General features: G+C 44.2%; 2 protein-coding genes across 4 annotated transcripts in view; one reads left to right on the top strand and one right to left on the bottom strand.

Annotated features, from left to right (window-relative positions):
* Positions 1-1,533: 1,533 nt before the first annotated feature.
* Positions 1,534-9,577, bottom strand: LOC109365436 (uncharacterized). Its single transcript, XM_085216885.1, has 3 exons — positions 9,517-9,577; positions 5,415-7,848; positions 1,534-2,198 (listed from the first exon to the last, which is right to left on the bottom strand). The coding sequence occupies exons 1-2, from the start codon at positions 9,575-9,577 to the stop codon at positions 7,031-7,033; spliced, it is 879 nt and encodes a 292-aa protein (XP_085073011.1). The 3' UTR covers positions 1,534-2,198; positions 5,415-7,030.
* PLXNB2 (plexin B2) overlaps positions 6,908-24,746 on the top strand; it is a 249,335-nt gene continuing 231,496 nt past the window's right edge. The window contains exons 1-2 of one of the 3 annotated variants that reach the window (XM_085218291.1): positions 6,908-7,036; positions 15,135-15,237. The gene's annotated coding sequence lies outside the window, so the exon portion shown is untranslated. Of the gene's footprint in view, positions 7,037-7,302; positions 7,444-15,134; positions 15,238-24,746 lie in introns of those variants that run through there. The other 2 variants (XM_085218311.1, XM_085218302.1) reach the window with 2 other exon arrangements.

Here is a 24,746-nt window from a genome sequence, read left to right as displayed (position 1 = left end):
AACAAAAATGTGTCTATGCCATAGTAGTTCTCTTGAAGGGAAAGAAACCTCAGCACTGTCCCAGTTTACTGGAGCTACTGTGCAAAACAGTTCAACAGCTGGTTTGGTTCAGCTGAATTTTGTTCAGCTCTCACAAATTTTATGCCAGACTTTGTTTTGGTCCTTGTTCCAGAGGGGCACAGTTTCTACAAGAATTATTAAGAGTGAAATACAGCCTCGACTTGAACTATTAATCTCTTCAGGAGTGAAGATCGAGGTTTGCTTATGCTGCAGCCAGGGAAGGAATATGAGCACAGACTCATTGCCTGTACATACATAAACCAGAGCCACTGGGAAGAGCATCTGTTTTGTACTCGCCGAAACCTACGCAAATCCCCACAGTTCACTTCAGATAGCATGAGTTCCAGTTATCTGACATGGCTGTGATAAACATGTGGGTTATTATGTCCTGAGTCATTGTCCAGAAGAAAATAATTTAATCTTCTAATAAACTAAAACATGAAAGAAGGCATTTCTGAGACCAATGCAAAGAAGACATTGAGATTTTGCAATATCCTGATGAGCAAGAGCTGTTTACTCCAGACAAGGACAGTGAGTGTGTTTTGGCCAATTCTTTGTAATATTTCCCTCTGAGGACAAACACTGCTTTCTTCTGAACTGGGCCCAAGCTGAACCAAGTGCCTTCATTGAGAACACTTCTGTAGGTATTTGGGCACACTGGCAAAGGCACTCAAAATGCAGTTAATGTCAATGGAAGACCATGACAGTAATTAATGCTTTTTCAGCTGTTTGCCACTGTCCTTAAACCACAGGTCTGGATGTGTGCTGATCAGCAGGCTCATCTGTTCATGAGTCAATATTCATTCATGGCAGAGTGATATGGTTCTGGAATTCTGGAAAGCAAAAGTAATGGAGATGGGCAGGGCAATCACAACACTATTAGTTCATCTTCATGCTGATACCTAACCAAAATCATTTGAGTTGGATGTCCCAGACCTCAGTACAAGCCTCATGATTTATGCATACCAAAAGCTGCTTCTGAAAGCACTCATCCTTTTACCATCTCCCAAGAGCATCAAAACGTCCAATGTGTCTCACAGAATGCAGCGTATTTATTTTTCACATTGCCCGTGAGGAAAAACTGCTTTAGTAAACCCACATGGGGTAGCAAGCCGTGGTAAGTAACTGTAGTTTCTCGTTGATTACCCCATTCCATCTCCTCCATTTGGCAGAAACAGATAAGATGTGATTTTTCTACCGATTTCATTGACGTGAAAATAACCACTTTTAAAATCAGGCCTAATGAGCTAGAAATGTACAACAACAACACACACACACACACACACACACAAAAAGCTCAAAACCTGTAAATATGGACACTGAAATGCAGCTGTTTGACATGCTGAGCCACAACAATGACACATGATTTATTGATTAGTTGCCATCACATGATGGAAGCACAGCTAGTCATTTAAAATACCTACATTATCTTGGAAATCTTCCTACGAATAAAAAGGTAAAATACAGCCTCTGTGTTAATAGTCAATACTTTATTTTTCTATCATCTTAACTGAGGTGGCATTGATGAATTCTGATTGATCTAAACCTTTTAAAGCGATAAATGCTTCTACAACTTTGTTGTACCACATTAAATTCCTACTGTTTCAGCTGTATGCTTAGCTACTACAGTCCAGATACACTTGAATATAAGAACACAAAAAATCTGCAATATATGTTCTGAAAATATTAATTATCTGTTATCTGAGGATACTAGTGTAAAAAACTGCATTATTTCCAGCATAAAATACTTAACTCTGATTTTCCACTTCTGAACAGAGCACTGTAATCATGAACGCTTAGTAGTAGTTGTCTTCCCACAGTCAATCTCTCTATAATAAAACTAGTTTAGATATTAGTAGATTAACTTCTATTATTTTTTTTTTCTACAGTATAGAGATATTTATAGCAGCACACATGACAGGTAGCTAATTCCAATGGTCAGTCCCCCAAACAGTTGCAGAAATAGCAGTAGCATCACGTGTAGGCTGTGGCTATGAAGCATGGTAACTGTGACAGCAGAGCAGTGTCCTTGGAAGGTAGCTGGGCAGCTGCCCTCACTGAAGTTGGAAATGTTGGCCTCTCTGGTTCATATATACATACACGTGTGTGACTGGGCACATGCACAGGGAGCACTTAGTCTAAAAAAAGGAGGAGAAAAAAAAGCAGGGCTAAATATCATTCATCAACATTTTACATTCATTTTCATTTTAGCAGCATTTGGCTGCAAGACTAAATTATCTGCTGAAATTTCTTACCATCTTTTGCTTTTTTTTAGATAAATTTTTCAGAAAATTCATGGTTGCATTAGAAAAATAAAAACATTGCCCATATGAGCCTCTTCATTACCCAAGGATCTCCTAACTGGGCTCACACGCAATCTGGTATAACTAGGGATATATCAGGATGTCAAGTTCTCACTACAAAAGCCGATACATTTAATAGTTTTGCACATGCATCTACACATTGCACACATCCATATAAGGCTTTCTACAGATTCCACATGGAAATCCTATCCTGGGTCTGCTGTTTTTCTATCTCATACCTTTCTGCAGTAATTTATATCTGTAGCAAAGTATATGCAAAATGTCTGCTAAATTAAACAAAAGCAAAATTCTGGCTGGGTAATATTTTGCACAGAGGTAAACAAATCTTCTGAGTTAGGGCTGGATAGAAAATAACAAAAAAAAAAAAAAAAAAAGCCCCCCCAAAAAACAGTCCATGTGGTCCATATATTGTCCGTCACCGAAGTTAAACATGAAAGAAATCCTACAACTAACTCTGGGTTATTTCACTATTAAGGATCTTTTTCTAGATTGCTGAAGAATGGGAGTTGAAAAACTCATCAGCCACAAGCAATAGGCAAATATATACAAATTGATCTGCTACAGCACTTCGGTGCAAAGGGCATGAAACTCAGGATGTTTGCAGTGACATTTCACAAATCTAATAATAACACCTTAGATGTATCTGGCACTTCTCAGCCCCCAAAAAAGTAGATCCCAGGATGATTTATGGACTGTGAGCATATAAATATGTATATTTAGGTCATTTCAGTCAATGGTGGAAGACAAAGCAGTGCCCTGTCAGGACTGAAGACGTCAGATTGCTCTGCACTCAGACAGAGGGTGAAAAAAATCTGCTAGAGCCCTGGCTTACACCTTAATCAAAAGATTTAAACCATTTAGGTAGGGTCCTACTTCTCAAGTCCTTTACATTCTATCATCAGTGCAAAAGTATTATGAAGGATAGCATTATCAAAGGTAGCCTGAATCTCAGCTTCCGCATTGCTTCCATCAGGAGGAACACTCTCCCCTTTACTTCCATTCCCCCTCTCTTCATGAGAGAGCTGAGATGAGCAAGATCCTGAGGCCAGCTGTAATGATATCATTCTGACATGTGGGAACAGAGGCAACCAAAATTTTCTGCACAAAGTGCAATTTTAATCACTTTAAGGGATCTGAGGTTCTCTTTTAGCTGTTTGGTTTGCTCTTAGGTTATCTCCATGGCCACAAGACAACAACCTTCCTTTCTAAAGGCCAATAATCAATCATCCGGCTGTTTGTCTGCCCATCAGACCCTCATAAAAATGTCAGAACACATTGGCTACTTGCAAACAAATGCATAAAAGACGTACAAGTCTCACACACAATTAAGTTTCATAGAGTCAGTGATTCAAATTCAATTTCCAGCAGAGAAATGGGGAAGGAATGCAGCTGTTGACAGCTGTGCCGGGCAGCGTGCTTGCGCCTGGTCCCTCCTGCTGCAGAGCAGAGATGTCACACAGGACATGAAGGAGACACAGTAGACAAGGTTATGGCAACAAGCAAGTCAGATGCAAAGCCACAGGGAACCAGGCTTCATCAGTCCTGCTGCTTGTGAGCAAGGTGTTTTTAACAATGACAGGTGGAAATTCTGGTTTTTATGGGCCTTGAAGGTTTTGGCACTACAAACGGTACCACGTATGGCCGTGCCTCAGATAATATTAAGAACTGACACTTCTGGGAAAGGAAGCAGGAAAGAAGCACGCACAGTGCATCCGGCATAAAGGACAACAGGCAGAGGAGAAACAGAAGGATAACAATGCATAACAATGAATGGGTGATAACAAGATGGGAGAAAAAGAGAGAGTGCAGAAGGAAGAAATAATTAGGAAACTGGAATCTGGATCAGCATCCTATTCACATGCAGCCCAGTTAACTCTGTCCTTACAAAGGAATGACAAGGCAGGGCTTTCCCCCTCAGTCTGCACACTGTCTATGTGTAAGTGGCACTGATAGTTAAGATTGCCAAGATGCTCGGAAGCTGTTTATCATTCAATCACTTGTTGCTCCTTTCTAAGCATTTACGTGTTTAGGATTTGATTTGATTTTTTTTTTTTTTTAGTGAGAATGGAACAGTTCTTCAGCAGCGAACAGCAGTTTTTCCTGTGCAGCAGTTTCTCTGAGCTGACTGGGAAGTTACTCTATGTACCATACACTTGGGGAACTGAGCAAGCTACGTGCCTGGCTGTGGGGCAGAGGACAGCGTGCTGCCTCCAGGAGAAAGTAGAGGCAGAAGACTGTTCTGTGAACGAGCTGCTCCTCCATAAGCAGGCCCAGCTCTGAGCGATGCCACATTGCTTCATTTCAGGATAACAGAAGTCCTGATGCACACATCTTTGCAGAAGTGTGGGCCCCGCTGCAGCTGTAGTACTGCTGCACGTGCCCTGCAGAAAAGCAAGGTACAGAGGCTGAGCAAACGAGACAGCGCCCTGGGATGGGATGCTGTGTGGCCACCTCAAGCTTGAGTTCAGCTTTATAATCCCTGTCACACCAAGCAAGGTCGAATGCACAGCACGTAATCAGTACGGACGGGCCAAGGATTTAGCACGGCTTCACTTCACCGGCTCCTCTCCCAAATTAAGTAAACTGTCACCACTGCTCTGTCCATGTGTGTCCACAGGCTTGTTTCTGAGAAACACAGCCAACAGCGGCCACAGGGAAGCATTCCAGCCAGAGGGAGCCATGCAGAGCGCCGGGAGGCAGCTGAGGCATAGGCTGGGCCTGGGGACCCCATTGCAAGGCAGAGCAACACAGCAAGCACTGCGGAATGGGTGGCAGCCAGCGGGGGTAGCAGGTGTGGGCCTGCCCTGAGCAGGGAGCGGAGTGGTGGGTCTGGAGTGGGCAGGGTGGGGGCAGGCAGCAGGGACCTCAGCCAAGGCCCAGAGGCAGAAAGTGCTGGGAAGCAGGGAGACACAGCCAGGGTGCACAGAGAGCTGCCCGGCCGGTAATGCCAGGGCATGCTGCCAAAAGTTTGGACACAGCTTGGCCATAAGCCCAGACATTGAAAGAGCAGCCTAGAAAGTGAGGTCTTACCAAGACCATTAGCAGCCTGCAAGTTCCTCTGTCCTGTATCCCTCCCTTGGGGAGTTGCTTGTGGGACGCAACTAACCCAGTTTTCTTCAGGAGGTCCCATCTCTCTCCTCAGACTCCACTGTTTTCTTCCAGCAAGCAAAGAAGTACAAAGTGGGGGGGATCTAGACCTTCAGAAATGCTCCACCAGGATGCCAGAGCTGTTCCTTCTCACCTTACAGTGTCTCAGCCCACCAGATAAGGAGTGGGAAGGCCAACAGGCAGGGCTCAGAGCCTTCTGGAGCCTGGCAAAAAACTGGGCTGGGCTGGGCTGGCAGGACCCAGCCTCCAAGTGGAACACCACGGCAGCGGGATGGTCTCACCCTGCTGTAACAGCACACCGCCCATGTTAGCATCTCTTCCAGCAGTCTACTGCTTTTTACTCTTGGAGCTGGGTTTTGTTTTGTATTGCTGCTCTGAAATGCGATGACAACTCCTCAGCAACTTCCCACGTGCCATTTGAGAAGCACAGCTCTGACCAGCTCGCTCCTGTTATTTCAAGAGGAAGCCCAATGCACACAGCATTTAATGAGGCTGGGCTCCAAGTGCCAACGGCAGCTCATTAATTACTCCCTGCACCTCCTCACTCCACGTCTGACTGATGGAAAGCCACCGGCCAATTCCAAACCATTACCCAAAGCTCATGTGAGCCGTCCTCCTAAAACATCCCTCTTTTACGATAGACTATCCCTACGTTACTTAGAGTCAAGACAAACTTGACAGCTGAGTGCAGAGCAGATCCTGATGCCGAAGCAATGAGCTTAAACACAGGCTCTCGTTTGTGCGTTTCTGGGGGAGGAAAGAAGTGCCTAAGAGGGAGAAAAGTCCTTCAGATACTGTGGTCGCATAGAGTTTGCCTGAGCGGGATAAACCCGCGGTACTTTCAGTTCACTACAGGAGTTGCCTGTGATATACGCCGGGCTCCCAACGACGGCACAGGGAGAGCGGCGAACTCCGGAGCCCCACAGCAGCTCTCCCTTCTCTGAGGACGAGAGGCGGCAATTACCGCTCCTACACATTCAGGAGCTTCTCCAACACAGCACCGGAACGCGCCGGTTACCCTAAGACCAAGGAAAGGCAAGGAGACCCCTCGCAGCCCCGCCGCCAGGCACGGCCCCGGCAGGACCTCCGCCCCGCTCCCGGCCCCGCGGCAGCCCGGCGCTCGGCTCCCGGCGCTGGAGCGGCGACCCCGGCACGGCACGGCCCGGTCCGGTGCCGGCTTCCTGCGGCGCTGCGCTTGGCCGCGGCTCGAGGCTCCCGGCGGCTCCCGGCCCCGCGGGGGAGCCCCTTGGCCGCGCCTGGCCGGCGGGAGGAACAATGAGAAGAGGGGAAGGGAAAGGGAGAAAGTGCGGCTGCTTCCTCCCGCCGGCCCTCCGCCTGGTTCTGCCTGCAGGAGACAGCGGAGCCTGACCAGGGGCAGGGGGTGGAGAGAGCAGGAGGAGGAGAAGGAGGAGGAGGAGGACGGAGGGAGGGAGGGAGCGAGCGAGGGAAGGAGGGACGAACGGGAGCCTCTCTCCTTCCCTGGGCTGTTTTTTCAGTTTCCTGTCTCGCATTGTGCTCACAGCGGATATGTGCTGCGCCTACAGGTGTGTCCCCTCCTCGCAGCTTTTCTCCGGCTCCCCGCCGTAGGCTTTAGCTGTCGGGGGGCGGCGGTGAATCGCGACCGCCATGTGACGATCGATCGATCCCTCTCGGGGCGCTTCTCTCTGCTCTCTCGCTGCCTCCCCTCCCTCTCTTTCTCTTCCTCCCTCCCTTCTCTCTCTCTTCTTCCTCTCTCTCTCCCTCCTCTCTCCGAGGTGGCCGCAGCCGCTGCCGCCTCCGCGCTGACTCTGGCGAGGCGGCGGCGGGGCCCGCCGGGAGCAGGGGCGGCCGCCGGGGGGCTGCCGGAGCGCCTCCGCCCAGCGCCGCCGCCCGCCCCGGGCTGCCGGGAGCCGCCTCCGCGCCGAGCGTCCGCGCCGCCGGCTGCCTCCGCCGGCGCCTGCACCTGTTGAAGGTAACGCAGCCCCTTCCCCGCCTCTGCGCGCCGGGCCGGGGGCGAGCTGCCCGTTCTGCCCCCGCCTGCAGCCGCCGATCGCGGACGCCGCAACTTCACCCTTCCCCGCCGCGGGCAGGGCGGAGGGACGGGCAGGGACGGGGCCGGCGCTGCCCGCGCCCCGGCTGGGGTTGGCTACGGGGCTCTCGAACCGCGGCTCCGCGCTCCCGGCGCGGTTCCTCTGCCGCCTTGCAGGCGTTGCGGCCCCCCGCTGCCGCTCCCCGCTGCCGGCTGTCCCGGTGCCCGCCGAGCCACCCGCTCTCCGCCCGGGTTTCGCAACGCCCGGTGCCGGGCAGCCCCGGGTTCGCCGCCCGCTCGGTGCGGCCCCGCGTTCCGCCCCCCGCACCGCCGGCTCCAGCTCGGGAGCTCAGCCGCGTTTTGTTTGTGTCTCTTCGGCTTTAAACTTTCTTTCCAAACTGTTAATTAGATAGACTGCCTTTCGTTCCTGGTTCGTGCCGGTGAACGAAAGTGCCGGCCCGAAACTGTCGTGACTCAAAGCATAGTTATTGGGGCAGAGCAGAACACCTCTGCCGTTCCCTGTTGTGATGGGCCGTACCTGCGCGTGTGACTTTATCTTCTGGGAGGCTGCAGTGACGGTGCCACCCGGAGACAGAAGGCGTCGGGAATAAATAACCGGGGTTCTTCCTGCCTTAGTCAGACCGGAGGAGAATGTATAGAGAATGAACCGCAAGTTTTTGGTGCCCAATTGGGAATAGCGTTGCCTTTGTTATCGTAAGGCTGTGGTCCCATCCCTATTGCTGCGCTCACCATGAAATGAAAACTTGTTTGCGGAGGAACTTGGTGCTTTTGTAGCTAACGTTGTTGTTACCTTGAATGTGATGATTAACTTATTGAACACCAGAGGGAACTCTCAATAGGTAATTCCGTCAAGAGCAATGTATGCTTGTTCTGCTATTTATGTTCTCATTACACTGGAATCTAGAAGGAAGCTGGGGTTGGTAAGTAATGGGCTGCTGGCATGTACCTGGCATTACCTCGAGCTTTTCTTTTCTAGGGGTGTCAGCCCCAAAGCTGGGCTGGAAATTCTTTCTCCTGCCTTTCCAAACCTTATAATATGTAACTGGCTTTGGTGGAGCAGGGCTGCGTACTGGCTGTGGGCAGAGCAGCAGGGCGACCCATTCCCTGTGCTCCGAGGAGTGAGCTCGGCACTCTGTACCCAGCCTCCTGAGTCCTGCACACATCCCTCTGGTGCGGGGGCTGCTGCCTGCCGTGGAAAGGCCAGAACTGAGCATGCTTCCAGCCAAAACAAAAGGGAGGAAGTTTGCTTCCGAGCCTGGCGTGGCTTGTCCCCGCTGCCTTGAATACTTGTGGTTTCCAAGCGTGGTGGGAACCGAGTCTGACTGAAGACAGAGTAGAAACTTCTCTTTTTAAAATGCTTTTACAGTGATCTGATATAACTGAGCAAAGCTGATGTAGATCCAGCTAAACTGGATGCTGCTTTTAGTAGTAAAGTGAAGTCCAAACGCGCACCTGAAGCTTTGGATGCTCTTGATAAGCAGCTATAACAGTTCTGTTAACCAGATTTCTCTGATACTCCCGGATTGCTGACAACATGGGAAGGATGGCATAATAACTACACTTGTGACTCTGACTTGTGCTCCAGGAGCTGAAGCATCCAGCTGTTCATCCTGTCCTTTTGCCAGAGGTTACTTTGCCATCCAGCCTTGTTTCCTATTGGAGCTCGAGTGTGTCAGTGTTTACAGCCTGGCACATGAATGTGAGCTGCACTGTATAGCTGTTCGTGCTAGAGCGTAATGTGGGGAAGTCCGGTAGCATGAAGCCTCCTGCTCATCTCCGTGCTGGCAGAGGGACAAAGCAGACAGCTGGGGTCAGCTAAATCGGGTGTGATCGAGAACTGGAGCCTGACAGCACTCACGTTCTTTGGAAATGGTGTTTTCCCTAGAAAATGTAACTCAGCTGAGCTACTTTCCTATTGATCCCTGTGGGGATCAGCAGCGCGAGGCAGCTCTGTGCAGGGGGAGGCTGTGTGATGGTCTCGGTCATGGCACTCACCTTGCTGGGTTTCAGAAGGTAGCAGTGAGCGGCTTTCTTCTTCCCATCCTTCCTCCCACATGGATTCTGGGAATTAGAAGGAGAAAAGCGTGTTTTCCCTTCTCGCCAAATCTTGCTTTGTACATCTAACTGAAGAATCTACAGATATCAGTATATAAAATATCCTCACTTAGGGCACAGCCATTTGCTGCCTGAGTCTTCCTGCAGATATTATTGGAAGTGGCCTTCAGGCTTTAAATAGCTTTCCAAAACTGGGGGCTGTTTGCTATGGGTGCGTAAGCTCCCCAGATACAAACGTACATTTGAAGGGAGATTTCTTGGGAGTTGGGAGGTCCCTTACAACACCAGCCATTCTATGATTCTCTTCATGAATGCCTGTGAATAACAAAAATACCAGTGACCTGTTGTTAACGTGTTTGAATTCTGGCTTTTTTTTAAGAAAACTGTACACATGTTGGTTTTTTTTATAATGATGACATGATACTAATCGTTTCTATTTCTTTAACACCTAGATTTTGAGATTTTGCATTCACTTTTAAAATGTTTGTTGTATGAAGCACTGAATGAAGATATTTATTACACCAGTGCCACATTCTGACTATTGAATTACAACTGTAAAATTAAGGTAATAAGCTTAAATTAGGGTTTGCAACTTTAAACTCTTGCCAGCAAGCAGTTAATGGCAATGTTAACTGCTAGTAAAGTAGTTGCTGCCATTTTTTTACTGTCATTTTGTTCTCACTTTCCTCCAGTCAGACTGTTCTTTAGACATATAATGAATATTCCCCAAAATAGCTTGGCATTGTCACTTATGCAGTTCCTCATCAGAACCAATGTGATGATGAGCTAATGTGCTCTTCATTAAACACACTTGATTTATGCAAATAAAAACTGTGGGGCCTTCTTTAAGTAAAGTTAGCACATCTTAGTGAGATGAGAGTCTAAACAATTAAAAATTGAATTAAGTAAACAAACAACTCTAATGAAGCATTCCTTCTACTTTTTTACCTTTGTCTTTTCAACTCAGTAGTGGATATCTATTTTGCCTTTTCTTGCAGGCTTTCTCAACCAGTATGGAATCCTCAGTTTATAGGGAGAGAGGATCCTCTTCTCTTTAGATGGTTTCCATTAGAATTAAAAATAAAATAAAATAAAATAATCACTGGCCAGGTGCAACTAGAATTAGTCAAGTATTACTTGACTAGTTTTGTTTCAATATGGGGCCAGCTTGGATTTGATATTCATCTCTTAATTCTCATTTAAAAACCAACCTACAAAGAAAAGCATGCATATCCTGAGTAAGGCATTTAGATGGTGTCTCTTTTAGAAGTGCAATATTTAGACAGCATGTACTTTAACCTCTTACTCCCTGCTTGGTCAAAACTTGCATAAACAAAGTAGAAATAAGGAAAGGAAGAAATAAGTTTTATGTACCCATCAGTGGCTTAGTGTTAGAGAGAAGCTCCCTAATTGTCCAGAAAACTGCTCAGGCTTGGCTTTAGAAGGAGGCTGTGGAGTCTGTGCCTGGGAGGACTCTAAAGAAGCAGGTGGATGGAGGAGTCTGAGGACACATGCCCAAGCACTGAAGGGTTGGGACTTGTCCTTAGGCAGGTAGTTCATGGGTATCTGTTAAAATTGAACGTTTCTTGGTTTCTGTCTCTTTAGGAATAGAAAGCTTTTGGATCTCTCTAAGCTTCTTTCTGTCTTGGATGTTGGAGGGAAGCCTCCTAACTCCCTGAAGTGTCCATACCTAGCAAAGATCAGCAACAGTTAGACACACCGAAGCCAAGCACCCTCTGCTCAGTCACCCAGCTGCAGGCTGCTGCAGTGCAAGGCGGAGTTCAACCCCAGGAGTGTGTCAGCACAGCTGTGGTCACCACCACGTGCTCCTTGGGTTATTTGGTTTCTCTTTGAAATCTAGCTTCCGTGAGCCAGTGCTGGCGCCGGGGCAGCTTGATGATTAGCTCCATGCTGAGTTCCCTGACAGTTGCCAGAGGACAGAGTTCACCCAGCACCTTACAAGGCACTTCTGCCTGTCCTCCGCCTCTATGGGTAGCTGCCGAGCTTTTGTTTTCCTGGGCTGGTGCTAGATATGGACTCTCCCACCTCCTGCCCATGGGCAAACAGCTTGGTTTGGTGCTGGAAAGAACTAATCAGGAATTTTGCTTTATTCAGTCAAAATGTGTTTTTAGAAAGTTGGTTATCTAATTACAGGCTTATTTCTACTGCTTTGCTGGCTTTTTTCAATAACGGATATTGCTAATTTAGGGCCACAAGTAAAGAGTAGAGGCTTTTTGGTCATTTGCAGTGAAGGGATTTTGTGTTGTTTGGCAGCAGTCACTTTCTTTATGCTGCAGATATGTCATCTCTTTCTTTCTGTTAGAAGTGTATTAAATCCTTCTCAATCCTACAACAAACCAGAAAGAAGTGGAGAAACTTTGCCACTCAAGCTGTCCTTCTGTCTTTTGGTAGACCATCAAGAGTGTTCTGCTGCTTGAAGTACATAGGAACTGTCAATGATCAACTTGACTTTAATTTTTTTTTTAAATAAAATCCATGTAATTTTTAGCAGTTAAGCTTAATTGTTACAGAACTTGCATTTTTTTTTTTAAGAAAAAGATAAGTGATGCTTATTGCTGAATAGATGTAGCTAGCATCTTTCTAGATAAGCTGGATTAGTTCTACATGTCAGCTCAGTTTGAAGGGAATTCTCATAAACCCAACAGTAATCTTCCCATGTCTAGAGATCATTAGGGTGATAGCTGAGTCTCCCAGAACTCCTGGAGAAGTGACACAGAAATAAAGTCTCACATTTCAAACTTAACCTTCTGGCTATACTAACTGGCTGTGTTTTAAATATATAGAAATTCCCGATGTATGCTCCTCATATCCTTTTCCCTGTGGCTTCTATATAGCTTAAGAAGAGACAGTACTTCTTCCTGACAGATGTATGTACCTATAATACACTTGTATATAAAGATATAGCACTTGCATTCCTAGTTGTGTTGCTATTTAGAGTTGAGGAGGGACCAATTATTTAAACCATGCAGGAAAATAATTATTATTCAAGTGTCTTCAGCCATAGGAAGAAAGTTAAGGATAGAAAAAATGAAATACACTGATTTGATAAAACAAGTGCCACTGAAATACGGAGTGAGAACTCCCAGAGTTCTCTCTATTTTCCCTGAGTCAGAAGGGGCAGTTCAGTCAACTTTTTCTTGGACATCAGTAGGCATACATGGCAAATAAAAGTTACTTTCCTGAAGATATGATACTTGGCTCACATTAGTAGGCTACAGTTTCCTTCAGCTTCTCATAGTTATTTAGTCAGTCCTTTCTCTTTAATGATTCTGGTTGTGTTCATTGTAACTGAAGTCCAAGATATGCTGTGTCTCTCTTAAATGCATGAGAAGATTGTTAATTTGTCATTCATTAATATGGTGGTGTAATGTGTTGAACTTGTGTCTTTTCTTCATTTAATCGGTATGAGACAAAATTGGTTGAGACTTAGCAGTGGGCCTGCTGAATTTTATGGGGAAAAAAAAAAAAAAAAAAAAAGCAATAATTTAATCTCTTCAGGAAAGACATAGAGCTGCTGGAGTGGGTCCAGAGGAGGGCCACAAAGATGGTCAGAGGGCTTGAGCGCTTGAGCACCTCTCCTAGGAAGAAAGGCTGAGGGAGCTGGGCTTGTTCAGCCCAGAGAAGAGAAGGCTCTGGTGAGTCCTCGTTGAGGCCTTCCAGTACTTGAAGGGAGCTTATAAGCAGGAGTCCTTTTACGTAGTCTGAAAGAAGAAGGGGGAATGGCTTTAAATTGAAAGAGGGAGATATAGGTTAGATGTTAGGGAGTAATTTTTTAGTTAGAGAGTGGTGAGGCACTGGAAACAAATTGTCCGGAGAAGCTGTGGGTGCCCCATCCCTGGAGATACTCAAGGCCAGGTTGGATGGGGCCCTGGGCAGCCTGAGCTGCTGGGTGGCAGCCTGCCCATGGCAGGGGATTGGAACTAGATGGTCTCTAAGGTCCCTTACAACCCAAGCTATTCTATGATTCGATTTCCAGCCTGGTGGGAGTGGTAAGTATCTTAAAAGGAAAAAAAAATATGGGGAAAAAAAAAAAAGAAAAAAGATTTTATGTGCAATTTTGATTCAGATCATCAGCAATGGAAACTTTTTCCCTCCTGAATTAACTGACAGCCTATGTAAGTGCTAGATGTGATCACAAGGCAGAAACAGAACTCTGCAGAGTGCAAATTGCAAACCTAGGAAATCAACCAAACCTGGTTGCTTCTTGGTTATTTTTTTTCCTCCCAAAAGTGCTACATGAAGATATAGCTTGTATCTGGGTGACTTTTACTCAGACACAAAGTGTCCTTGTGAGTACTCATAAGAAGTCTTTCAAGAGTCCATAACTCTACAGCTGCAAAGCGGGTATTGTGGGTGAGGAGCATACACGTGCTGTGTGCTCCAGGCCTCATCCTGCCCACCCAAACTGTTGAGTTGAAAACCCAAAAGGTTTTCTTTATATTGGCAATCCCACAACCCTGGTACGCATTTACTTACTGCAGGGAGATGCCTTTAACATTCATTAACAGATGGACTCTTCTTTTGATATTTAGCAATGGGAAGGTCTGCAAGCACTTCGTAGTCCATTGTGCATTTGATGCAGTGTTCAGTAATGCTAGTGAAAATGCAGAGCAATATTGTCCTGGGTTTGTTGTTGAATACTTTGTTTTGGTTTGGTTTTTTGAGCATCAGCCATGGGACTGGGTGTAGTGTTGCCACGTTGCTCATTATTGCTACATGCTGTCGGACCCCATTCAGTGTTGCTATTTATTTTTGTATCTTTGCATTCATCAGCCACATTAGCCCCTTTAATAACAACATAAACTCCTAGTGTGATGCTTGGTAATGTGTCTATGAGGACTTCTCTATCCTTTCTGGTTTCCTTACTTTTTAACTTCACAGTCCTCTGATTTGCAAACCTACTCACATTCCTTATTACTAGATAGATACATCTGCATTCAGATGTCTTAAGAGTGTTTTGGCTGGAATGAGCTCAGCTTGACAAATTATTGAGATAACTCTGTGTGATATCCTTTCTATTGTTATTTACCATGCTACTAAACCATGTAATCCATTAATTTTATTGCAGAGGATGTGCTTATTTCCAGGCAGGCAATAAAACTAATAAGAGATATAGAGCATAATTCCAGTCTCTGTGAACTGCACAAGGAGTATTACAGTTGCACTGTGATGTTATTCAGCAATGACAACTCTGAGATCTCTGATTTAACTGCTTTTTAATTCATTTGGCATGTATTTTTTATATTCTGTTCTTAAAATCTGGTTGATTTGATGTTTGTTGACACATTGTTAAGTCTTCACTTGCTGAATTCAGTGTGAAATCAATAGATTTCACCTCCCTTACTCTTCCCCCTTTTACATTTATACAAATGACATGTTGGAAAATTCCTCATTTTCTTGAACTGCCAGTTACAAATGCTTTTTTTGCGTAAGATACTAAGAAACCCATGGAGCACGTGATTTCTTTTCAGCTGTGCATGTTGTCCAGCCCCTTGTCTTATATTTTAACTAAAGTATCTTTTCTTCATCTCTCCCAGCAGGAACAAGTACACGTCAAAAGGCGCTTTGTCCTGGCAGCTATTTGCACAGAAGCCTGAGGCACTAGAGCTCCCTCTTGCTACTGGTGGTCGTGCTGCTCAGGTGGGCTAAGGATTTGCTTGGATTGACATTTTTTGATTATTATTATTTTTCTTTAACCTCTCTTTCTCCTTTCCAAAAGGTGTGTTGCTCACTTGAGGAAGAGGGGGTCCTCTTGTAGAGCTCTGCAGTGTGGTTGCTTGGGTGTGTCAAGAGAAGAGATGGCCATGGGGGGGTTTATTTGCTTTGGCTTTAGGTTGAAATGTGACCTCAAATTGAGTTTAATAATCTGCCAAGAGAATGTATTTACTTTACATTTCTGATTGGTGCTCTCTGATTTCATAGTGATTTTTATGCATACGTTTGTACGTCCAGGACCTATAGTGTAAAATGACGTTAAGCAACTTGTGTGTGTGAGTCATCTCCAAGGTAACTTAGTTATCAAAACATAGTATCTCAGTTGCTCAGAGTAACAATTTCCACTTGTCTAATTGCACTTTGACAATCTGCATTGCTTGTACTGCTGCTTTTCAAATTATTGTGTACAGGTGTGCTTGGTGAGAACTTCCCGATTTACTTTTCCCAGTTGTAGCAATTAGTTATTATCTGTTCATTTTGATCCTCGGGCCTGTGAAATAAATAAGTACATTTTAGAAATGTAAACAGTATCCTTGAAACTGAACTCTTCATGCTATTTTCTGCTACTGATAATCTGAAGAGGCAGCCTGTGTTTTCTGTTGTTTGTGGCATAATTAGTCTACTTCAATTATACTTGAATGAGAGCTCTGATATCAGAAGAGAATTTAGCAGCATCAGAAGTTTGGAGCTTTCTCATGAACGAGCAGTGAGGACTTTTCTGTACACTATTACTAAGCTTGTTGGGAGAAAAAGAGGCTGTAAATTCATGGTTACATACCCACATTCCTGTCCTCCCTCTCAGATTCTTTTCTATTTTACCCACATCTTTCATGTACAGTAATATGACAAGGTCATGTTGTTTGCTGCTGTGTCTCCTTCCAAAACTCTTCACCGTGCTAATAGCATTTGCCAGACCAAACAGGCCTGTTTGCTAGCATACACAAAGTCTGGACTGCTTTGTGTGTAGCTGCTTTTGGTGCCAGAATGCCATGTATATGATCTGCTGTATGCAGTGGAGTCTTGTAGGTTTCTTGACTGGTGACTCTATGGCTTCTGGTTTTGTTTTGCATTTAGCAGATAATTTCAGTTATCTGATTTTGATTTTTCTTTTTCATTGCTGCTTTTTGAGGAATTTTGCAGAATCCCAAGGTCAAAAATCCAATTTAATATGAGTATTTTGTCTTATTATGTGGCAAATGGGTTAGCAGCATGCATCAGTCGGTAATATGGAGGCGTCAGTGGCAGCTCTCCTGTAAGTTGTTCCCACCATCAGTGGCTGGTAACTGCTTGGTTCTGCTACCACAGCTGCTTTGTGAACTGGACAGAAGAGCTGATTTGGCATTAAGCTCTATTACATGTAGCTATTTTGTGGCTTTAAAAGAAGTTATTTTAAAAGCCTGATTGCAACTCTGATGTGTTTTACAGAACGGCCACATCAAAACGTGCATCTTTGCAGTGTTGGAATGAGAAGCTTAAAGGGTTAAAAAAAAAAAATAGAAGAAGAAGAAGAAAAAGGCTCACTTTAACTGATATTTTTGCCAAATTCTTTGTGTTATCAAGCCACGGCTGTGTCTGCTGCTGTCATCCTTTCCTGCTCATCCCCTTCTGGGTGGCCCTATTAGTTTGGGAAAAGGAGGCTTTTACGAACAAAGTTTGGGTGTTGAGTTTGTGTATTCAATAACAGCAGTGCCCTTGTGTGGTTCACTTCAATTGGGAATAATATGAGGTGGCCTTAAATTGAATACAGCTGTTTTGCATGGACCTTGCTAGGGCTTTTATTCTCAACGGATGCTCTAAGCATGGTGTCTATATGCACTTTATGGAGGAGTGTGAGAATAGGCCAGCTTTCTCGGTGCCCAATGGTTTTCTTTTTTAGCTAGTGACCTCCTGTGCATTACCAGCACATGGGCTGTGCTAGTAGTGTAGTGCTAACCATGCATGTAGTCATTTCCTTTTCCTTCTTACCTCCTTTTAGAAGACTTTGCTCTTGAATCTTGTAAATGGGGTGATAATTTCAAAGCAAACAACTTCCAGTTGTTTCTTGCCAACTTTTGCCCACAAGGTATGCAAAGTAAACAGAGCAGTTGGAAAATTAGTTTTGTACCTCCCCTCCTGCTACAAAGCATCCCAGGATGTCTCTTGGCTCTTTTTAAAGTATGAGAGAAATGAGAAGACGGAATTGTTACGCCGAATTGCCTTTTAATGAATGGAGCCATTGCACAGGTCATTCTTATTCTTTGGCAAGCTTTAGGAAAACCTTTTAAAATGTGAGGCTTTTGAAAATCTCCCCAGTTCATGTATTGAATGTAGAGCTGTTTCATTGCTGCAGTGAAAGGAAGTCGAAATATCAAGGATGAAGTGAAAGGAAATAAATATAAAAAATAAATAAAATATGATTTTGAAGGAGATTTTGATGAAATATGAGAATTCTTAGTCCTCTTAGGCTCCTGGAGGTAAGAATTTCCAGGTTGCTTCTGGTTTTTTGTTTGATTTGAAAACTGTATCTCTCCTTGCTGGAATGGCAGGTATACAGCACTCACAGGGAGTGATACCTGTCATAGGATATGTATATGCACGGCCAAGTTCTGCCCTCCAGTTATTTAATGCAAGGAGGAGGTATTAAAAATTAATTTAAAAATATTTTCAAAGGGAGCAAATATTTTTTAAAAAAATTGACTTTAAAAAGAATGTGTCTTTAAAATTTGACAAAGAAATGGTTAACACTTAATCTTCTCAGCTCCAGCCTAGGTATTGAACAGCCTCTGCCAATTGAGCAATTGGAAAATTTGTTAAATGTGAAAACTAGACTTGAGGTTATTGACCCCGAGGCTTGGCTACGAGGAGATGGCATATCTCTATAGATAAATATCCATTATGTGATACCCTCCAAATGAGAGAGGGCAAGTCCCATGTGTATAAGGCTTACAAGAATTCAAGTCAACAATCGAGTTATAATCTAATGAGGCCACAAGCACAAACATGACTTCAATTTAAGCTTACCCATGGAAAGCTGGAGGCACCTGTCCCAAAAGAAGACTCTTCATTAGTGACTTTACTCCCTTGGAGTGCTTCAAATGGCTCTATTGCAATAACCCCTACCATTTCTCCTTCACAGGTTTCTGACCCCTTCAGGAAAGTAGCTATATATATGGAGTGCACTCTATTCCTTTTCAGAAATAGGTTCTATATTATATACAGGGATAAATAATATGTAATTATATATAATATATAACATAATTACAATTAATGTGTTTTTAAAGGAAAGTATGCTTTGGTGTGTGAAAACTTTCCCATCGTGAGTAAAGATTTTGAAACTTACTGAAGGTTGGCTTGCTGTTTTTTTGTTAAATAGAAATTCCTTGAGTGCCATAAGCATTAACTCAAAACATCTGAAAGAATGTAACAATTCTGTCTTCTTCTGGAATATTTCAGTTGTGCTCGTGCCAAATGCAGAGCAGTGAGCTCAGCTGCAAGGGCCTCATCTGGCTGTACTTGTAGTCTCTACAATGTATGAGCTGATTTATTAATTTTTTAGTACAGATTTAATGTTAAGCTTTCATGTTTACCTGAAGGGAGAGGAAATATTACAATTTAGTCATGTGTATATCTATGAGCCACAAGGTAAGGATGATGTGTTCTTGCATTAATTTATTTTTAAGTAGCTATGCTTCAATGAAGAACGAGATCAACCATTCCACACCACACAGTAACATTTCTTGCTCTTTAGTTCAAATAAACTTCAGCTCAACTGGCATATATATTTTTTTCTAAGTGAAATTATAACTATCTACTTTACAAACCTAAGAGAAATTAGGACATGATGTAGCCTTCTGCTTAGTCTATCCTCCAAGAAGCAGACGCTGCTTTGTGAGATTTGATTCAACATCTGTTTTTTACCTGTGAATTCTTAATGAGGTTAAAACTATCCAGATAAATTCAATGCAAATATGATGCAGGTGTTACCAAACACAGGAGATGAGCAGTCCAGAAGCTTTATAGTTGAGCTCCAGAGTCTGTCAGAGTAATCTCTTCAGTACGTGCTAGCTCCCATTCTCTGCCCATTTTCTGAGGAATCGGTACTCAATGAGCAGCCTGTACCTGCACAGCTTGCCTTGTGTGAAGCTAACCATGTAGGCACACAAGTCTGTTACCTTCTGGATGGCTTTTGTGAAAGGCTTTGTGATCAGACAGGAAGACAGAGTCTCATCTGCTTGTCTGTTGCAATTACAACAGCTGCTTTTCTATATAGTCTGAAGACAAATCTTTTATAGGTGACATCTAGGTTGGTGGTGTTTTGGTTTTGTTTTTTTTTTCCACCTTGATGTGATAAGATTGTACGTGCAAAAGTCTTGAGAATGCTTATGGTTTCTAATCTTCATTATAAATATCTGTGATCTTCAGTAAGATGGACCAATGTACCTCAAACTGTATTGCTACTTACAGAAAAATAAGATTGCTTTCCTCAAGGGAACAGTGGTCCACCATTCAGAAAAGGTGAATTAACCTTATTAGAGGGTAGAGATTGGGACACCAAACTTTTTGTGTGCATGCTCAACCAGGCTGGGGGTGCTCAAGGGAGAAACTCACTTTCTCCTTCAGGTTTTGATTCTCTGTGATGATAAAAGAAGCACCGTGCTACCTTCTCCTTCATTTGGGCTGGGTGCTGTCCTGCAGCAGGTGGCCTGTTGGCTCTTATTCAGAGGGGGAAGTTGCTGTCCTTTTACAGGAGAGTGAAGTGAAGGGCAGGGCTATTCTTACTTGCCCTGGGTCAAAAGTGTAGATTTACTGCTCAGTGCTGGCAGACCCAGCAGTAGGAATCACTGGTCCTCAGGCCTTTGTGTTCAGAGATTCTCAAGAGTCTCCTCCTGGCTGAAGAATGACCCTCAGGTGGTGGTTTGAACCTATATTGTATGTAAATTGTGTAACTCCAGCTGATGAGAATGCACTGAGATTACACGAGTGTGTGCTTGTGCAATAAAAATAAATTGTGAATCTGTAGAAGCAGGTCCATTTAAAATAAAGTATCACAACATCAATTATGAGCAGAGGATGTGAAGTAAATCCTTCACCAGTGTTCTCTGGTAGCTCTGCAAATATCTAGCTGTTCCTAGAATGCAAAATCATTCCTTCCTCCTAAAGAGTACCAAATGCTCTTAATATTGACTGAGAGATTAAAAAAGACAACAACAACAGTGAAGTTTATAGTTCAGATCCTATTATTGCATTGAATAGCCATTAATATTGCTGCTGTGGGAAAGGCGGTAGGAAAGGAAGCTGAGCTTCTTATAACTGCAAACTTCAGAGCTTCTAAACTTTTAAAACGCTCCTGCTGCTTCCTCCCATGTCAATACCAACTGCCATGCTCTGTTTGTATTTTGGATGTCAACTTGGGAAAAGATTTGATTTGGTGCTGCAGCACAGCTTGAGGAACCTGCTGTACAGAATATTAATATCTGATCTTGTTTCATTAATATCAATTTCAGGCGTGCATTCCAAAGAGGGTTAGTATTAAGCTGGTTTTAATCACTGCAATATTCTGCAGATTTCTAGACAGAACACACCAGCTGGTTTGCACTAAATTTTACGGTACAGGAGACGAGAAACAGGCTTCCTCAGGGAAAGGGGGGGGTGGCAGTGCAAGTCCTTATTGCACTGGGGAGTTCTCTGCACTGGCAATTGCCTTGCTTTCAAAGAGAGAACTGGTTTCAAATGCAAGGTTGGAAACCAGGGGGGTGTCTTTCTTTGGCTCTGCTCTCTCCTTGGTTTCTGACAACCCTGCTCAGATATATTTTTGTCCTGGTCCCATCTCCTGTCTCTGGTCTCAACTCCTGTGCTTCCTTGCACTTGCCTGTCTCTGGTTTCATTCTGCAGTGGAAATGTGAGCTGGATTTGTGGGATGTCCCGGGGCCACCACCCACTCCCTGCACACACCTAGTGCAGGAGAGGCCGTGCAGATGTTTGCTGAGTGTTGAGCAGATGCTGCCAGGTCTCATCGCCTGGGAGGCCCTTACAGATCTTTGCATCTGAAGCACAACGCCAAATGAGATTATGAGACATTAGGGTGTTGGTGTTTGTTTTGTGTTTCTTTTTTGAGGAGGGGGGAGGAGGAGGTTGTTTTGTTTTGTTTTTTTGCAATTCAAATAATACATCCTTTGAAGGAGTGAAAGAACCATATCCTTCTCTTTTTCTCCCCTCTTTCCACCACATAACAGGGCATAATCATACAGCAGCTATATTGTTTTACAAATGCTTCTATGCGTGAAATTAGTGTGCTTCCAAAAAAAAACCCTAAAACCAAAAGACCCTGCAATGTTTGTTACAGCAAGTTAGGCCTGTGACACACTATCCTCTGAGAAATACTCCTGCATAGGATTTAGTTATCCAGTTCATCAACACGCATAATTTCTGCCACTACTTCTGGCTCTGAATCAAGATCCGATTTTGTAAAGATGTCTCCAGAAGAGTTTTGTGTATTAAGCTGTACAAGAAGAAAAGGTTAAAATTTGTTGTTACAGCACTAGTGGAAATGTATAGCATAAATGTGCGCTGCTTTAAAATATGAAAAATGGTGTCTTTTAAATATCAAAGGGATTAGTATTAATCCAGCAGTTGTGATTTTCTTAAGTCACATTATTTGCATAATAATGCTCACCACCTGCTATATCTTCAAAGCGCTTTTCAGACATTAACTAATTGATCTTTGTAACACCCCTGTGATGGAAAGACCTGCTATTATCCCCACTCTGCTGATGTGCAAACCTGGACCCCGGGCGTTTCAAGTCACTTGGTCAGCACAAGGCTGAGATGGGGGCATGGCGGGCGCTGGGTGCCTGATGTCCCTTCCTCTGGCAGTGGTCGCTCCCAGCACTTCCAAGGCTGTCTGCTTTCTTCTTGCCTGCCTTTGTTTGGAACCACAAAAATGAATAGAGTTATTTCTTTGTGTCTGTGGAGATAGTGGTGTGGGGAATGTTGATTTGTTTTTATTTTCAGTTTGTTTGCTAAATAATTTTGCTCTGGATTTTAGCCATCCAATAGAAAAAGAAACAGAACATAGAAAAGCTTCTTAAATCTGCTTATTGTCTGCGTGCACCCCAGTGATACTAGTCGAGAGTTTTTAAGCATGTTTTTCTTTGTTCAGGACTCAGTGTGGTCTTGCTATTATAAGCTTTTTGGTCAAGTTTTTCCCTGGTTGTCAGAATAAGAAATTCTTACAATGGGAAGTGACAGGCTGAGCTGTGTGCTGTTTCAAAATAGAAATCCATATTCTCACCCCGCACTCACAGCCTCTAGAAGATGAGATGGGTTCCAGAACTGAGGGCTGGGCTGGGCTGCCCATTGGGACAGCAGGTTTTGCTCTCTGGGGAGATCCAGCTCAAGCTTCTCCTTCCTCATGTCTGAGGGATCTGGGGGTGTGTGTTGGCCTCATGCGGGTAACACGTGGGTGACTTGCAGTGCCCTGAGGGTCCTCACAACTTCTGCAGAGCCTAATAAAATACCAAGTGGATTTGGGAAATATTACCTACTTTGAACTAAAATGGAGCAAAAATGAAGGATAGGCAGATATCATGTATGTAAGTCAAAGAATAGGTATTTAAAATCCTGTTATGAGTAACGTTCTGAGAGGATGTTTGAACTGAGGCATTTAAAAATATATTGTAGTCTCCTTAATTTGGCAGAGTCACCTTAATACTTAGTGCAAGAGTTTACTGTCAGAGCACACAGGTGTGTTTTTCCCATGTTCTTGCAGCACTATCTCCACGCGGGAAAATAAATCTTAATGCTGGAGCACTCGGTGCCATCAGCACAGACTAAAACTGGGGAAAAGCACATGCCATGGCAGATTTCAGAGAATTATTTTAGATAATGTATTATTTTCCAAGCACAATGCCCAGGTTTCTGCAAGGGCAGAAGCAATAGTGAAGTGGCAGATCACACAAAGAAGTTAGGTACATAATTGTATATGTTGGCTTTACATACTGTCTAGGCAGGAGGCTGGGAGAGGCGGGGAAGGGGAGCACGAGTAACTCTGAATTCCTTTGTGCTGTAGCTGGGACAGATGGGCTGTAATCTCTCTTCATGGCACAAATTACAGGGTTTAAAGACCTTTGGCCGCTGATGGTTTCATGGCTTCTTTTCATTCCCTTAAACACCATTTCTATGTAGCCTGTGTTTGCTCTGCTCAGAAATGGATCTGGCTTCAGGTCAGAGCATTGCTTGTCCTGTAAGAGCCTCTCTGTTTTGTCATCTTCAGGTGACATGAGCACCACGAAGTGCTTCTTTACTGTGCTGGTGACAGAGCACTGACACAGGCTGTCCAGGGAGGTTGTGGAGTCTCCCTCTGAAAATACCCAAAAGCCACTTGGACATGGTCCTGGGCTTATGCTCTGGGTGTCCCATAGGTATTTTCCCACCTTATCCCCTCTGTGATTCTGTATACACGTGAAAGGCATGAAACGAACATGAAACGAGGAAAGGAAAACAGCAGAGAGAGGGTGCAAAGAGCAACTCGGGAGAGGAAGGAGGTCATGCTCCAACAGATGATTGATGCCAGGGATGCATTCCAGTCCTGATTAATCCACTAATGACCTGTTTAAAGACCGAAGAGTGGGACAAAAGGTAGATCACTGAGCAAGAGGCAACATGTCCTGGCACAGGTGGAAGTGCAGAGCAGGATGCAGTGCTAGATGGAAAGGTTTGGTGTCCTTCTGCTACCCTCTGCCCAGTAGGGATGTGAGGGACTTTTCTGGGGCAGCCAGTGCTGTCAGGAGTGCATAAAGAAAGAAGGCACATTGGTACTGGTGGTGGAACAGAGGCTGTGTGTTGCCCTGCTGGGCAAGCAGGCATTGGAACCCACCTCCCAGTTCCGCCTTTGCCTGTTAGATGTGTGTGCTGTTGGATCATGACAAGAATTGCAGTTTGGGCAGTGATACCCTGACTTCCAGAATGTGGAACAAGGAGCATGCATGTCTTCTTTCAGTCTGAAATTACTGAAGTATGGAGTTTCTCTGTAGCACAGGTGATAGACATATAGAAAAGAGCCTGTAGCAAACTATTTTAACATGCTTACTGTATATCAGGGCAAATAACTTTTAAATCAAAATCCATAACATTTCTGTCCCCTGTTCCTTTACATTAGTGAAAGAGATAAAAATATTTTTTCCAATCATACTTACATTTGAGATTAATTTTTTGGGCGTGATGTCTACGCAGGATGCAGGGCTGTCTGCAGTGGTGCATGACCTCCTGCATGTATCCAGTTGCTTCTCCATAGCATCCCATCAGAGAGCCTCAGTTCTGGACTGCAACTTACTCCTGGCAAATTTTATTTATTTTTTGTTATGTGTGCTCAGTTATGGGGTTATAGAAGCAGCTTTCCAGAAAATCTGGGCAGCTATCAAGCAGTGATCATTTTTGATCTCTTTTCTGCTGGACCT

This window comes from Meleagris gallopavo, chromosome 1 (assembly GCF_905368555.1).
Source record: "Meleagris gallopavo chromosome 1, MGAL_WU_HG_1.1, whole genome shotgun sequence".
NCBI classification, from domain to species: Eukaryota; Metazoa; Chordata; class Aves; order Galliformes; family Phasianidae; genus Meleagris; species Meleagris gallopavo.
This window is presented reverse-complemented; position numbering and strand designations above follow the sequence as displayed.

Coding starts and splice junctions, on each gene's coding strand:
- LOC109365436 (XM_085216885.1), bottom strand. CDS start 9,577: ATGTGGGAGGAAGGATGGGAAGAAGAAAGCCGCTCACTGCTACCTTCT. Junction 7,849..9,516: donor ACCTTCTGAAACCCAGCAAG/GTGAGTGCCATG, acceptor AACGCGGCTGAG/CTCCCGAGCTGGAGCCGGCG.